General features: G+C 33.8%; 1 protein-coding gene across 1 annotated transcript in view; it reads right to left on the reverse strand.

Moving 5' to 3' along the window:
- LOC115215019 (glucagon-like peptide 1 receptor) overlaps positions 1-18067 on the reverse strand; it is a 170314-nt gene that overhangs the window by 40226 nt on the left and 112021 nt on the right. The window contains exons 3-7 of the mRNA XM_029784139.2: positions 17453-17563; positions 12140-12267; positions 9471-9565; positions 7515-7683; positions 3000-3156 (exon numbers count right to left, since the gene is read on the reverse strand). Of these exons, the coding sequence (XP_029639999.1) occupies positions 3000-3156; positions 7515-7683; positions 9471-9565; positions 12140-12267; positions 17453-17563 (660 nt within the window). The remainder of the gene's footprint in view (positions 1-2999; positions 3157-7514; positions 7684-9470; positions 9566-12139; positions 12268-17452; positions 17564-18067) is intronic.

Here is an 18067-nt window from a genome sequence, read left to right on the forward strand (position 1 = left end):
TTGAATTTCACCTTTCATCTGGGATCGACATAATCAACTTACCCCTCCCTGAAACTGCTGGTGTTGTGCCAAATTTGAAACCAATATTTTGGGGGTTGCCGTTCTCTTTTTCTTAGATTTTTCCACGAATATTCTTCCGCTTTCTCTCTCCACTTATATATCAACCTCATTGAAAACGGAAAAGTGTGTTATGTTTCATTTGTCCTAAATAGCATATGTTCTTTAAGTGATGATTTATTCGGAAGGCAATAGCTACTTTAAATTTATTAAAGACCTGTACCTTCTATATAATTATGATTTAATTCTTTACAAAACTTCTTTCTTGTACAAATTATATGTACAAATTATGTTCCCACTTTAAGTGTTTATAAGTATCTACATGACATACTTCCTTGATATCAAGGTCAATATCTAATGTTTGTCACCATCTCTCTTTTGAAGGTTGCCTTGGCCTAATTATTTAGGCCGAATTTCTTGATGTTCTAAATAAAAGTTTTAATAATGCTAAAAAAAATATCTTTTCCTTATCTTCAGTACTTCGTGATAGGAAATATATCCAAGTTGGATATATTTCCAGATTGGAGTTTAGCTGCATAGAAGTGCAGTTGTAATTAGAAATCATGAAATTGCATATGTTTAATGTTAAATGAGCTAAATACTATAGTATCTCTTTAAAAAAATCGTTATTTGCGTCGTTTACAGCATATTTAATCTTAATCCGTCCCGGCTGATTCGAACGCAGAAAATGTTAGTCGCTGCTGTATACACCATAGGAGAACAGCTTCACCGTTTTACGACGAAAACGTGTTTATAGCACACTCAACTCATTGGCGCAAGGCATTCTGGGGTACCGGTTGAAAGAGTTTGTTCACTGAATGTATTAACAAAACCACCAAATTGTTTGGTCTCAAAAGGGCCGGGCACTTCTAGGTGACGAGATACAATATATCGAAACACCAGCATCCCAGACACTTTTACACCAATGAAACCGAATGTGCCTTCATAAAAGTGAGGATTATTCTATGACGTACACAACGGCGACAAGCATATTTTGCGTCCGAATCTACTGAGACGTACTATGAATAAATACTATTTATTTCTAGCAACTAATGTTATTCAGTGATACCGCTAATCAATGCTTTCAGTGGCTGGCTAAAGATGAAATTTTTAACGAATATAGTTTATTGTCATTTAACAGATTATCTGTCTCCGATTTTAGATAGCAAGCAACCCTTTCTTCCATAATTTTCATTTTCCGTGTTCTTTTCAACACAACGAGAGAGGTTAATAAAGGTGTATATCGAATAACAAAGAGATGAAGATATTCAACTATACAATGTTAGCTAAGAGATTTTGATTATTTGCTCTCTCTTTGTGTCAGGTAAATAATACGACTGCATTGTAATTCAAAAGCATTTAAATATGGCCTATTACACTGCCGTTTTGACTATAGCTGGCGATGACCATTAATAATTATCGCGACTTTACGAGATCAATACATTTCTTAGGTTGCTTAATTCTCTGATTGCTTCAATAATATGAGACAACTGAGAGAAGACACAAACAAGGAGGGAATTCTAGAGAGCCAGATGGGTTTCTGAAAATCGTTCAATGAAGAAGGACTAGTTCTTAAAATGTTGGTTGGAAGGAGCACTGTCAACACTCTACGCATTGCACAAGACTGACCGAAATACTCTCTTTTAAATGATATTTTAAAAAATTGAACTTAAATGTCAACAACATCATTTACGCGTTCCTGTGTTATAAAATGTCAATCTCTTTGCTGATATTGAGGAGATATCTTTGTTTTTATATAATAGAGGATGAGACCAATCACGTCATTTACAGAACGAAATTGTACTGGTGATCACTAAGAATGGAATGAAATCGCGAGTCATTAAATTCCATAGCGAAAATTGCTAGAAAAAGGACTCAAAACAACTTTTCTAACGGCTGACAAGGGAGATAGGGTCCCTCCTTATGACAAGCGAGATGGAGTCATATCAACGTTGATTTCAGATTTAATCAGTCTTCTTCAGTGACCCATTACTACGAGTGAGTGGACAAACGAACGCAAAGGGCACCCAACATAGAATTTACAGGTATCATTTAAAACAGTTTGATTAGGTTCGGTGCGAATCTTGAAGTCGCACAGAACCGAATCAAACTGTCATATATATATCTATATATATATTCTTTTGTAGTAGATAATTTTCCTTTACATCGATCTGTAAGTAACACTCATAGGTCTATCGTATCATTAAGTGTCTACGTAAAGTGTTTTACATTTTTCTTATAATTTGATATTTTGAAGTACTAGATAGGTACAGAATAATTATAGCTGCAATTATGTCTAATATTCTTTTCTATTCTGGCACAAGATCCAAAAATTTTGGGGAGGGGGCCAATCGATTAGATCGACCCCAGTACGCAACTGGTACTTAATTTATCGACCCTGAAAGGATAAAAGGCACAGTTGGCGTCGGCGGAATTTGAACTCAGAACGTAAAACCAGACAAAATATCGCTACACATTTCACCCGGCGTGCTAACGTTTCTGCAAGTTCGCTAATATTGGAATATCATCCAAATGAAATTATGAATAGTGGTTTCTAACAAGTATATTTTAATTTCTACGAGTATATTCGATTTTTTACATATATTACTGGTTTTTGGTGTATCGAACTCAGCGGAATGAAACAGAAAGTTTCACACGGTTTAATCTGAGATTCAATATCGGATTTCATTTACTTCAGCGCCCTTGTACTTTCCTATGTAACCACGTAATATAGCAAATTTTTTTGCCTGGAACTCGACTGCTTACATATGCATGTATGTATGTATGCATGTATTTATATATGTATGTATGTATGTATGTATGTATGTATGTATGTATGTATGTATGTATGTATGAATAAAACCTTGATTTTAGCATTTTGTGAGTGCCACATCAAAAGAAATGTATAGATAATACCAAGAAAATCAAATATTTATACTTACCCCATCCAGAGATGATATACCATTTCGTCTTGGGATTTTCAGCAAATACAGAGATGTAGATCAAAATGTGGAGATACATTCCTTCAATGAATACCCATATATAGTTGGTAAGCATTGTATAGTTAAAGATAGTAAAAAACAGCTTGCATTCCCAGTGCTTAAAGGAAAATATACAAAATTTGTTAATAGAAGAAAACAGAATTTCCAATCAGTACCGATTAACTGAATTCTCAGTTCCTTACTAACTTATGAATTATACTTTATCATGATCGTACTGTATTTTATTAATATAAGATATTGACATCTATAATTACATTTCAAAAAGAAGACATAATTTGTTTTAACAGTTTATGTCCCTAATTTTCTGTAATTTTCGTTTGTCTATGAATTTAACTGAATTTAAATTTTGTTTAGTAAATGAAATTTTGAAAAATGTTGGATTATCTGCAGATATTTTGATCAATCTTTGAATGTAAAAACAGTGGTGTAGTTTATGTATGATTGTTCTCAATAGTCCGAATATACAGGAGTTGGATAAAATAATGGAAACACCATAAAATTTCAAACAAATTACTTTAAAATGGGGTAGGACCGCCTTTGGCAGTAATTACAGCTTGAATTCTACGAAGTATGGACTCGTACAAAGTTTGAATTGTTTCTAAAGGAATAATTGTCCATTCTTCAGCTAAAACAGTCTCCAGTTCTTGTAGTCATGACGGTGGAAGATATCTACACCTTACTTATTTTCTAAAAGGCACCATAAATGTCCAATGATATTGAGATCTGGGGACTGTGGTGGCCATATAAGATGTTCAACTTCCCTAGAATGTTCCTCGTGCCATTCAGTAACAATTTTAGCTGTGTGAATTGGTGCATTATCATCCTGAATGATTGTGTTTCCCTCCAGAAACAGTTCCGCAACCACAGGATGAAATTGATCGGATAAAATGCTTAAATAGTCTTGACTATTAATTCTGCCAAGAAGGGAAACCATTGAGCCGGTGGATTTCCAAGATATAGCCCCCACTCCAGATCATCACAGATCATCACAAATCATCCTCCATGTTTAACAATTAGAAGAAGGCAGTCTGGGTCAAATGCTTCTCTTGGCTGTCTCCCCACATATACTCAGTCGGTGATCGGAAATAAGGTAAAGGATGACTCGTCCAATAAAATAACATTCTTCCACTACTAGGAACCAATTGTGTAGGTTTTTATTCCACTCTTAATGCTTTGAAATGTTTGTTTTTGAAAGCAGTGATTTTCAGATTGCAGCCCTCCCGGGAAATCCAGTTTTGTGCAGCTCCCAGCGAACAATTTTTGTGGAATCTGGGTTCTCGAGGAGGTCATTAAGCTCTGCAGTAATTTTAGGAGCTGTTTTTTGATCCTTTCTAACAATTCGCATGAGAGCCCAACGGTCCCTATCTGAAAGCTTTGGTTTTCTTCTGGAGTTTTGTTTCGACGAGGAGGTTTTTCCCTCTTTCGCAAAGGCTGCCATTACTTTCGAGACAGTACTTCTTGATTCACCAAATATTTCGGCTGTTTTCATTACGCCAGCGCCTGCCATACGAGCACTAACAAGTTGACCTCTTTGAACGTTTGATAGATCTGTCATTTTAATGAATTTTAATTACCTTTTTCTGATGATATATGAAAAAAAACCCCCCAGCAATTATAACAAAACATATTAAGCAACACTAATAATAAATAAAAAAACATAAAAATAAACAAGCTTTTGACGGTTTTATTGCTATTTCAAAATTATGATGCTATGATGCTTGGTGTTTCCATTATTTCGTCCAACCCCTGTATATATAAAACCTCACACTCCATAATAGATAAACAGTTAATGACTTGATTTGTGTTTGCTTTGTTGCTGCCTTTCCAATTTGTAATAAGAAATACTCTGACGGATAATTAAGACTTATCTTCTGTGGCATTTGGAAATCGCCACAGAATAATTGCCAATTATTTGATTCGAACATTATAGAGTAATCAACTGTCAAAAGACTGAGGAAATACGATGAAATGTTGATTGACTAATTTAAATTAATACGAATGTTTATGCTTTGCTAATAAAATTCTAGTTAGAGAATAACTTCAGTTGGCAGTTTGTAGGTTATAACTGAAGTTGTAATTAAATATATATAAATAACTAAGTGCAGGCTGTTAGAAAATGGGGCGAGAAGTGGTTAGTAACTTTAAATCCTGGCAGAACAAATCCATGTCTTTCAGTAGGAAGCAGGAGCTCTATCTTTCTCCCGTTTTCATGAATTATAGGTCTGAGGTATCATATAGTGAGACAGTCAAATTTTTAGACAAAAAATCTTCTATGAAATGGCTTGGTTTTAATTTCTCGCCTGGTCATTCTTGAGGTTCCTCCATACAGTCAATTAAAAGGTTTGCTTCCTGCGAGGTGGGGGTCATTGTACGGATCAAATGACTACCGCACATTCGAGGCTATTTTGTATCGTTATGAGCCCACAATTGAACCTGGTATGGAATACTGCTGTCATACTCGGGCAGATGCAACATCTTGTCGTTTGGATCTCCTCGACCGTATTCAGAAGCGAATCTCTAATATGATTGGTCCCTTTCTTGTTTCAACTCCGAAAACCTTGTCACATGGACGTGACGTCTCCTGTCTCAGCCTTTTCTATTGTTATTGCTACAGAAAGTGCTCTCATGAACTTTCTCCATTTGTCCCAGAACATTTTGTGCCATCTCACGGGTCTCAAAACTCACGTTGTCTTTATCCAGAATACTGTTGTGTTTCCATGAATAAGGAAGTCTTTCTACGGTCATTAGTTTTTCTTTCCTCAAAATGCTAGAATTTGGGACACTCTTCATCTCATTGTTTTTCCCCTTTCTACGACCTGAACTCATTCAAGTTTAAAATAATTTCATTCCTTTCCTCTTAATTACTCCTTTGTAGTCCCTTATAGTAAGTGGATTTTCTTCTTGTTTGGGACTTTCAATTAAAAATAAAATTTAACTTCAAATTGATATTTTTTTCAACTATTTTCCTGAAGTTATCTTATAGATTAATTACTGTAGCCTATATATCAGAACATCTCTAAAAAACTGCTGAACCGTTGTGCTCAGTGCAAGGAGAATAAAAAGAATAATTGAAATGGTTTTAAAATACTGGAAACCAATGCATCGGATATGTGACTGCAACTCAGCTGTCTTAATATTCACGAGTTAAACAACAAGACTCAAGCAAATTTGTAGACTGTACTAATTGATTTTTCCCGTCGCAGACTGCCACTAGTTTTCTTGGAATTAAGTCATTATTTGATCTAGTAATTACTTACAAAGAAATTTCGTGAAGAATCTAGATTTATTCTGCACAACCGACATTTGAGCAGAATAAAATTTATCTGTTTAATTTTACTTTTCGTGCTAAATATTTCATAATCTACTTTGATAACTGATTAAAATATTACTTAATTAACCATTTGGAAAAAGGTAAGAAGAAAGCCATAAGAAGAAAGGTAAAGCCATTCCAAGAAAAGTATATTTGCACTAGATAGTATATAGTATTGAAATTAGGCTGATGAAAAATTTTTACTCGTGGCTTCTAGTAAGGCACAAAGGATGAAATTTTGAGGAAGGGAGTTAGTTCATTTCGTCGACTCCAGTATTCAACTGTAACTTAAAATCGACCTTGATGGAATTTGAACATAAAGAGCCAGAAGAAATGCTACTGAGCATTTTGTAAGACGCGGTGACGATCCTGTCAGCTCACAGCCTAATAATAGCATGAGAAAAGATTTAATAAGAAATATCCAAGCTCCTACTATATTTTGACATTTGAAGAAACTAAAACTTTCAGCTTTTAGGTAATACTTACAAATTTATGAAAATACTTGTATCGTACTTACACCAAGATTCGTTTTTTATGTTTAGAAATGTTAGAATATTAATACCTTTGAGTATTTTATTTATTTTTCTCGGATAGTAAAAATGTACGATCTTCAAAACTAACAATTTTCGAATTGCTTTAATCATAATTTTATCCCATCAAATCAAATCTGTTGGAGAACGAAATTACAATTGTATATACAAGCTTCCTTTATAAATGAATTTATGATGGTGTCACTGTCTAAAATCAATAAACTACTCACGAAGTTTGGAAAGTTTATAATGGAATAGTAAGAATGCTAGCATATGGTACTCCTTTGATGTAGTTTTCATTCTGATTTTACAAGCAATATTTAATTGAAAGAAGGCGGCGAGCTGGAAGAATCGTTGGCACGCCGGGTAAAATGCTTAGCAAAATTCGCCGGGGTCGATCTTCACGGGTATGATAAAATAGTACTGGAGTCGATGTAATCGACTTATCACATCTCCCGCAATTCCTGGCCATGTGCCAAAATTTCAAGTCAATATTTAGTCCAAACATGAATACGAAAATGTTATATTTTTATCACATTACACGAAACACCCATTGAAGTATATGTTGCTATAACGATGGTCAGCCATATAAATTTATAAACGAAAGTGTCTTACCGATTTATCGTCAACAAATTCAACTTTGCCGTCTTCAGTTATATGTAAATCTGCTGCAAACGCAAGGCCTTCCTTTAACATGCTGTCTTTGGTTAGAGCCAGTAGCGCTCGAAGTATAAATGATAGAAACAAGTTGACGTGGATCGTGTTTCTTCGGCATCGTAGTTTTCTGGAGGTAGAATAACATTTCAGATGTTTTATTTATTTAAATCTTTATAAAATTATTAAATGTGAATAGCTTATTTCTGAAAATTATTACATTATGTTTTCATGTAAATTAAATTTTCAACTTTAATAATTATTGTTTTCTTTTCAAACTTGCAGACCTAAAAATATCAGTTTATATTTGAAATGAATTGACAAAATTGTGTGATTTGAGAGTGAAATCACTAACGTCTACATTACTAAATATTAGCTAATGTCATTCAGTGGATCCTACTACCGTGTTGAGCAATTTGCATGAAACTTCATGTATAAATAATACCATTAATTTATGGTGTTACTTTCTTGTAAGAGAATCAGCCAAACTAAATCTTGTTTTCCTAATATATAATGATCTCCTTGTAGAAGTAGAATAGTTAGCAGGCAAAGTGGATGAATTAGGATGAAGATGTGTTGAATCCCTGATCCATGACATGTTAATTATAAATGTAAGGTAAGATAAATACCACCAGATAACCATATCTGCACTGATGACAATATTTTTAAGCTGTAACATTATGAAGTCAGGAGCTGATCTGCAAATATCAGAAATGTATAATTTACGTTGCTTCTCATTGAACGATCTAGTACTCTTAATGCTATCAGCAAGCAAATATTGAGATAGGTGTTAATTTGAAAATGACGTTGTAGGAAATACACCGGTTTCAATCACAGCATTCATCAAATTCTTGAATCCATTCACATCAGGTGCCTTCAACGCATCCTAGGCGTTTCGAGAAAAGACAGGGTTCCATATCGAACCATTTTGGAACGCTGCAACTGCTTCATCATCAAATCTCTAATTGACAAACGTCAATTGCGCTGGACTGGCCATCTCATCAAGATGCATCATTTCCGTCTTCCCCATATTGTATTCAATGAGGAACTGACCGAAGGTCAGCAATCTGTTGGAAGACAGAGGAAGAAATACAAACATCAAGTTGCTGCCATCCTGCGGAAATGCAACGTTCCTCTTACGGATAAAGTAAAACTTGATGCCGATTGAAGCGAATAGCGGACAATCTGCCATCATGCTTGTGAAACTGGTGTGGCATGGTGTCATCAATGGCTCTATGAGTACCGAGTAAGGCGTGCTGCGGCTGCTACTAGATCGCCTCCAACACCCAGCTCATCGGTTCATTGTCCGACCTGTAGAAAAATCTGCCGCTCGGCTTTTGGTCTCCGCTCACATCAGCGGATCCCCATTTGGTATCACTTGAAGGAATTTCATCGTCCGCAAATCTGAGGGACATCAAGTTAGGATGTCTGCATATGATAACATTAAAGTGAGACGCTCTCTTGCACAGAGGATATAAATGCTAAGGATCGGAGTAAATGACGCAAATTACTTTGAACTGAGTTTATGTTGCATAAAATTCGCACAGCCAACTAACCAAACAATATATATATATATTTCTGTTGAGTATATCAGTGAACAATATTTTATTCAATACAACTGAAGCCATTAACTTCCTGTGAGTATTCAGCGCGTCAAATATTTTCTTTAGTTACAGCTACCTATTAATGGTGTATATTAGCACCTTGGAGAATTGAACAAAGAAGGTAAAATTTGTTAGATATATACATAGTGCATCTCGATCATGAGGTAACTGTTTACTTTTCGGCCAATATCTCGGTACTATATCGACTAGGTCAGCTACAATATTTTGAATATACTTTATAAAACAGATGTTAGTTTAAATATAGTCTTGCATAAAAAAATAATGAACGATTTCATTGTGATATATACTTTACCTGAAATATAACATTATAAAACATGCTATGACCAATGAAACCAAGCTAAGGCCATATCCAACATTGGACATAATGATTATTCTGGGAAGATGTTCCTATGAATACAAAAGTAAGATTGTATTAGTAGACATGTCATTTAAAAATAAAGCTGCACACTTTTCATCATCCAAACAATAAGACTTAATTTCAAGGTTTGCTATTTCTTTTCGTACAGAAGAGAAATTAGATAATTCTAGGACATGAATAATTATGAAACTTTGATTAAAGCGTAGAAATAAGGAAATTTTCTAAACATGCCTGAAAACTTAATATATTTTGAGACATGTGCTTCGTCTCTGAGTAGGTTTGTTTAATATTAGGATTCAATTATATCAGGATATTCGCCATTGTAACAGAAATGCAATCAAAGAAATAAGAACAAAAATATAATTTTCAATGAAAATAATATGGATATTATTGAAGATGAATGACGCAAAACGTTTTCTAGGAGAAATTTCTTATATCAATGCCAGAGTCATTTCTTATATCAATGCCAATGTCAGCTTGAAGCTGACATCTAATTAGGCGATGTATAAATTATGAAATATTGGAATTCTACTGATGATTAAAGATAGGCGAAAAGTCGTATCGGTTGACGTTACGAAGAGTAAATATGTAAGAAAAGACGGAAACCATTTACAGCTTTCGTCCTTAGATATAGTTAAAAATATAAAACTGAATAAACAATACACGTCCATGTGATGAACTGATAACTCAGTGAAGATGCATTTGGCATGAGTAAAAATGTAACGTGATATATTTAAAAGAACGTTCAATTATTATATACTTGGATATAGTCTATAGCAAAACTTTCAAACATATATCACAATTATCAAATAATTAGATTCATTTTACAAAAGAGGGAAGTATATTTAACCAAATTTACTTCGCATTTAATTATAAAACAATACTCAGCAATGATGGACCATCTGCTTGTGTACAAGAAAACATGCCATTTCTATATCTCAGCTCAAAGTTCCACAAACATCGGTTCCCCCATGTCATAGATTAAGATCTTTAAGGTCAAGCACATATTGCACATATATACAATTCATTCATCAGCTTCAAGTCATCATTATAAGTCTCAAATCGAACTCTAAATCAACAGAAAAGCCTCTCCTGGTGTCTCGAGAGATTTTCACTTTCTACTATACGTTACACCCAATAAAGTTAGCCAACTCACACAGATCAACGTTCACAGAATCCAATAAAATAAATCAATATACTTTTTATTTAGCAAAGAGCGGAAATAAACAAAACACGAAACCACGCTCTCGGATCAATCGCCATAAAATCATTTGTCTACAGCTATTGTAATATTAGTTTACAAATATAGAAAACTCAAATACCATATATACTTATGAGATACAAAATGCTCTGAATCTTTTCTAATCCACATAACGCACTCTAGCTTTATATTCAAACATGCATCTTACAAAAAGAGAAAAGAACATTTACTTGATCATTCGATCAGCTACAAGCAACAACCAAATTTCCTTGAAATCACAAACTACCGTCTTGAAAATGAAGGACGATTGAACTCAATAATGTACATTATTTATGGATATTTGTCCTCATCTTCATTGTTGTTAACAAAACGTTTCGGCTGATATGCCCTCCAGCTTCATCAGGTATCTTGGGGAAATTTCGAACCTGGGTTCTCATTCCTAAGTTATTTTTCGATGTTTCTATAAGCCATCCTGCATTTAACCAAGTTATCAGGTCACTAAATATGAGCTTTTCTCAGTAATTGCATTTTAATTTTGACACTTCCAAGGTAGCTAAGCCTATGATGATATGTTTTTTTCATCTGTTTCATTCCAAACACAACCACAAATTCAAAACAACTGATATTGGGATAGTCACCGAACATCACTGCCTAGGGTATGTTTACCTTTCATGACAACGCATAGATGACTATTTTCAGGAAAGTAAAGTATTTATGCATTACTTGGCCTTTTCATTTCCCAAATTTCGGCCAGGCCATATAGTTATTCAAAATCGGAATCCAGCTGGTAAATTAAATTCTATCAGTTCTAAACACACATCAAAAATCGTCTTCAACCCTCTTTTTGTTTCACCAACACTTTCATATATTAGCTAAGAAATGCTAATATATAGAAAATGCTACATTGGGAACTGGCATATCCATCAACAATGTTTTCACTTTTATGTCTGTATTAATACTAAGCTTCTAGAAAACGTGACTCGTGTCGAAATAGCGATTTTATATCTAGGAGGCTCATAAAAATATTAAAATGTATAAAAATTGTCCAATCCAACCAAATTACAAATACTCACTGACCAATTCATAACAACTAATATCAATGGACATCTGCTGGTTTGGTAGGTGAGAAGAAACAACAATCACGTGTGATATTGGTCGTATTGCGTTGGTCAGTGAGTATTTGCCATTCGATCGGACGACAATTTTAAGCACTTCAGTTGGTTAAGTGTGTTCCAGATACATAGTCACTACTCTGACATGGAGTAATTTCCTAGAAGCCATTGGAATTTATTTGTACTATCCACGATTGTCAGCGACACGACAATGCTATTAATAAAAATGTTTAGTATTAATAATATAAGTGAAATAAAGTCAAACAAGACGTAATATTTATTGATATTACCTGAATAAGTCTGGGAACTCTTTGAACTTGTTTTGTTGCAGTACAGGCTGTATAATTTGTCCATGTTTTGTTATTGTTTGGTTTACTGTACCACTGACCTATTGGCAAACATTGTCTAATTGCATACGCTGAAACAAACATAACGTGAGTTGTCAAAAATGTCATAATTAGAATTAAAAACACGTGTTTAATTTACTGCTAGAAGGGTTTGTTTTCCTAGCTTTGTATTCTTTATGAAATGAGGAGAAAAATAATTACTAATTAAGTACATTGTGTAGTTTTTATTTTGTTACTTTTTATCATTCCATTCAGAAAATTACTTCACTTCATCCTATTAATAAATACCCGAAATCAAAGAAAAAAGCCACTTCAGGCTATCCAAAAATATCATTCTGTATTTCCTTTAAGGTTATAAAAAGTAGTTGACATGTCAATTGTTCTACTTACTATGAAGGTCACTTAGTAGCAGCCAATAAGGCACTTTTTAATGGGTAGGTCAACGGGGGGACATACTATTATATTTTGAAATGAAATACGAATGTTATGTTATAATGAAAGTTAAACAATTGGTCTTAGCAGGGCCATCGCATGACTTTTAGAGGCCCCCTGCAAGTTTTTGTTTCAAGACCTCATCTCTTCAATCAAAGTTCATAATCTACGCATCTTTTATTCATAGCTATATTTTACTTTATTCTATCTGAAGTTCAATATTTCACATTATCCTAAATATATAATAATAACTGTGCCCTTTTAAAGCCTAGTTTCCCGGTTTCTATGGCGTATGTGTTCCCCAGCTGAACGGGACGCCAGTCCATCGCAGCGTTACTCATTTTTGCTAGCTGTGTGGACTGGAGCAACGTGAAATGAAGTATTTTGCTCAAGAACACAACGCGTCGCCCGGTCCAGGAATCGAAACCACAAACTTACGATCATGGTGCTGACACCTTAATCACTAAGCCACACGCCTCCACACATTATCCTAAAGAACATCTTTAAAAGTACAAGTTAAATTCACTTAGGATTGGAACTGTTGTATTATTTCATATTTAGGAAGGCTAATATTTAATAGGGTTGAATATTTATTCGATGGACTCACAAATATCAGAAGACAGGTATTTCAAAATAACAACTGTGAAGTATAGTTGTCTCAGCTTTTGTTTGCGAAGAAGTTTATTCAAGAACATTAAAATGTAAAACATTTTCAGTCCAAAACAAAAGCAAACTATTTCAAATTATATATTTTTGAGAAATTACCGGGAATGTTCTCAAAGACTTGATAACAGTCGCTAAAGACTATTTTAAATTCTATATTTCACTGTTAGCTCCTGCAATATTTCGATTGGATAGACAATACTACAATTCAAACTGTAATGTCAAAATACCAAAGATGCAAAATATAAAGAATTTCTTACTTTTCTCTGAAATCACAAATTCAAGAGAAAATTGTACCTTACAAAATGAAATACCTCGATCACAAAATAGTTACAACTGATGAATTGAGATGCTTGGTGATAGTGAGCAAACACTATCTATATCCCTATATATGTACATAGATAGACACACACACGTACACACACAAACTTCTGTGTGTGTATGTGTGCGCGCGCACACGCTTTGTTTTTGGTACATAAAGAATTTTGCCTCCAGTTTTTATTGCCTTAGGAGGTCAAAGGCCACCGTTCTGCGCACAAAGTGACCGGCTTTTCAACAACATCAAATATCAATGCCATATATATAAGTATGTATGTATGTGTGTGTATGTATATATATATATATATATATATATATATGTTTGTTGTCTTCTTGTATCACCTAACTGTCTGGATGTTTTGCGTTCTTGTCCCATTTTGTATTTTTTATATATAATAACATACAGCGGCGTACGTACACTCTGGTCTCTTATATGTAAGTATATATTTATCTAAAGCTTGTGCGACTTTATTCTTTCTATTCTTTTATTCTTTCCTTCTTTCTATCAGCCCTCACGCTTACTTCGTTCATTCCAGTCTTCGTTCACTCTTTTGGATTGATGCCTTTCTCTATTTTCTTTTACGTGAAAATTAAGGATGCATTATATGTTTGGTTTTAAATAAACAATCATTTACAATATTTGAATTCATGCGAGAGAAGTTTTGAGAAATCTTTTGAATGCCTTGTACAAGATGCCTTGTACAAAGTGAAATGTCAACGAACTTTATATCAAACAAATCATAAACAATAATTATAATATGATATTGTTAGCAATCCTTATCGTATTAATCCAGTCATCACACTTCCAGAATTTTGTGTTGTTAATTCTAGCATTGTTCTTAAAGTGCTACACTATAGTATTTAAAAACAACTTATTTAAAACATACTAAGGTTAATATTGGTTCCACATTTTCGTACAGGGACAGCCATTCTAGAAGAGAGGTTGGTCGATTACATCAGCCCCATTGCACAACTAGTACTTATTTTATCGACCTCGAAAGGATGAAAGGCAAATTCCACCCCAGCGGGTGGAATTTGCCTTTGAAAACAGAACGTGAAGTCAGAAGAAATACTGCTAAAAATTCTTCTGGCGCAGTAACGATTCTACTAGCTCGCGCCCAGATGAACCAACTTCACGGCAGGAGGTGCAGATGAGGGCAGCTGCATCAAACTCTCTCATGCACCAAATGTCAATTGCTAAAAAGCATTCGTGAAGTAAAATCATGTAGCAACACCGAATGGCGGTGCCCCAGCATGGCCACAACTCGTGGGCTGAAACTAGATAAAAATGATAAAATGATATACCATACTAAGCTTAATATTACAAACAAGAGACTCTTCCTCTTTTATAATGCGTAAGATCTATTTTATACAAGGTAAATGATTTCTTTAATAACGATTCACTGAAGCCCAAATTTAGCAGGCGAGGAGTGCAATCTTTTTAACTGATTCTAGTTTGTTAAAGAATACTCTTTATCGACCGCAACGGAATGCAAAAAGTTGACGCTGTTAACATTAAAATCACTGCATTTGTCTTAGCCACGAAATGTGTAGAGCAATATGATGAACGACATCAGCTGCAGTATAAACTACGAAAGAACAAATGAAAAAAATAATCCGAAAACAAGACCACATAGTATGTTTCAGAGAATATTTGGAGTGCAGATACCATATCACACACGCAAACACACACACACACACACACACACACACACACACACACACGGCGAATATTTGAAGTGTTGCTAACATATATATTATTGAGAATATTTGTATGTAGCTACCTCATTATATATTATAGAGAATATTCTAAAACAGACAAAAACGAAAAGCTTTCCTTCATCGAGAAAATGAAATTCTAACAAAAATATTTGCAGCTCTCGTTTTTGTTTTGATGGTACGCACATTAGTACTACATATGGACTGCGCGACAGAAACGACTAAATGTTACTAACAAACAAGATTACCATGACAACACAATCACTATCACATCTTCTATACTACCGTTATTCTCCCACTGCATCACAGCTCATTTATCAATGTCATCATGATTCTGAAATGGGTTTCACTAATGGGGATGTTGATGTTAACAGGAATGAGTCATTATGCAAAAAGGAAAAAAGATATTTTGACAACAGGCTGCTAGTGAAGAAATATGGCATTTTTCTTTTCATATCTGGACTCGGCAGAAATTTGTGATTGGGTATGTCTTCTTGTATTATACCTGGTCCACACGATTTTTGTTTTGCAATGCTAGCATTCAATATCGATAAGCAGTAATCGGACAGATTAAAGTCTCACTAATCTATTTAAATATTCGAACACTAAATTTAAATTAGTTAAGTTTTTTTCGCTTTTTTCGGCATTCCATTATACTTACACTTCTCAATATCATTTTCACGGAAAATCGTATGAAAGTTTTTAGCTTATTGACAAGAATTCGAAAATCAGCAATGTTTTATATATATATATATATATATACTCATATAAATTTTAGTGTCCGGTTACCAAGCATCTGAAATAATGGTTTCTGATTTGATTTGCAAAAAGTGCACGTTTTATCCAAACAGTATAGAAAGAAACCAGAAAAGCATTTTAATGAAATGTTTTGACGAGTAAGCAGATTACTATAATGAAGTATTATACGGAATGATTTTAACTAGAAAATAAAATACATCAGAAATAATAGCAATAACCCTTCTAAACGCAATATAAAATATTATCGCAATATAAAACGCAATATAAAATATTATCGCTTTCCTTATAATCTTGAAGTACTTGAATTGCATATGAGCTCCTACATCTTGTACATAGCGGCTTCCGTATTTCTTATACAATCAAGTAATAGTAAGCCCTCTGATTTCTGTCCTTCAAATGGCAAATATTTGAAAACTGTATTGTTTATTATGTTAAAGTATCATCTTTTAAGTGTGAATCCTTTTGAATTGAAGTATAGCAAACGCAAATACTTTCAGAAACTGGCAAGATAAACAAGTGCGCTAAATTATCGAAATGAAGTTTGAATTTTGAAATATAAATGGTGGTTTTGATATCAAACAACAGATACGGAGTAGTGCTAAAGCATTCGATTAATTTTCCTACATTTGAGGCATATGCATCTGTTACAAACTGGAAGTCATATTTCATCACATGTATATACTGATCAGGAATGGAATTCCGAGTTTGTCTTATTTTGTATTGATGCAGGCATTGCTGTGGGGTAAGAAGTTTACTTCACGAACACAGGGCTCCGACGATCAGTTCCACTGCACAACACCTTAGGCAAATACTTTCTGCTATGGCCCCAGGCTGATCAAAGTCTTGTGTGAATTTGTTATATGGAAACTGAAAGAATCCCGTCGGATGTATATATATATATATATATATATAATCCGTCAAAGATAGCTGTCTTTTTAAGTCAAATGAAAATGTTCAAATCAAGCGACTTGAACAACATTCAGGCAGAGAAACGTACTCAGCCGAAAGTGTAAACATTTTTAAAACAAAATTTGAAGATGTAGACAATTATTATATGTTAAAAATACAAACAATCTTTCATATACTGAACAAGTTCATTATTCCATTGTTTCACTTCTCAGATAACTAAAATTATGATAAAAATCGTAAAATACGGTCAAATTTTAATATATACTCACTTGAAATTATTTTTCTTTAATAGACGTGATAAAAGTGAAAGGTTTTACTCGTACATATCCTTCTACAAGCAAATCCCACAGTTATAGAAGCCTACTTAGTTAAATTTCATAGTTATGAAATCAGAATGGTAAATGCCATACATTAGAAAAGAATATTTAACGAAAAGTTATGAATGCTTTTAAATACCTTCCGTATTGAAATTACTGATATATTCTGGACAGCTTTGTGCTGCTACAGTCCCTGCTGCGGTATCTGGCCAACACATGATATTATCCCATGTTCTATTGCAGTAAAGTCCTGGAAAAGATAATAGGTATGTATGTAAGAATATATATATCTATATCTACATCTCTCTCTCTCTCTCTCTCCTCTCTCTCTCTCTCTCTCTCTCTCTCTCTATATATATATATATATATATATATATATATATATATATTTAAAAACAACTTATTTAAAACATACTAAGGTTAATATTGGTTCCACATTTTCGTACAGGGACAGCCATTTCGGATGAGAGGTTGGTCGATTACATCAGCCCCATTGCATAACTACTACTTATTTTATATATATATATAAATATATATATATATAAATATATATAAATAAATATATATATATATATATTATATATATATATATAATATATATATATATGTAAATAGACAGATAAAACACATTTGACGGCTATAGAAAAGTATGACTGGGAAGGGAATTCCAGAAGATTGAGCTTCTAAGAAGCAAGCTATAAATGCTAAGTCGTGGATATGAAAGCGAAGCTAGTGAGAGTCAGGAGAGTCTGTG

This window comes from Octopus sinensis, linkage group LG8 (assembly GCF_006345805.1).
Source record: "Octopus sinensis linkage group LG8, ASM634580v1, whole genome shotgun sequence".
NCBI classification, from domain to species: Eukaryota; Metazoa; Mollusca; class Cephalopoda; order Octopoda; family Octopodidae; genus Octopus; species Octopus sinensis.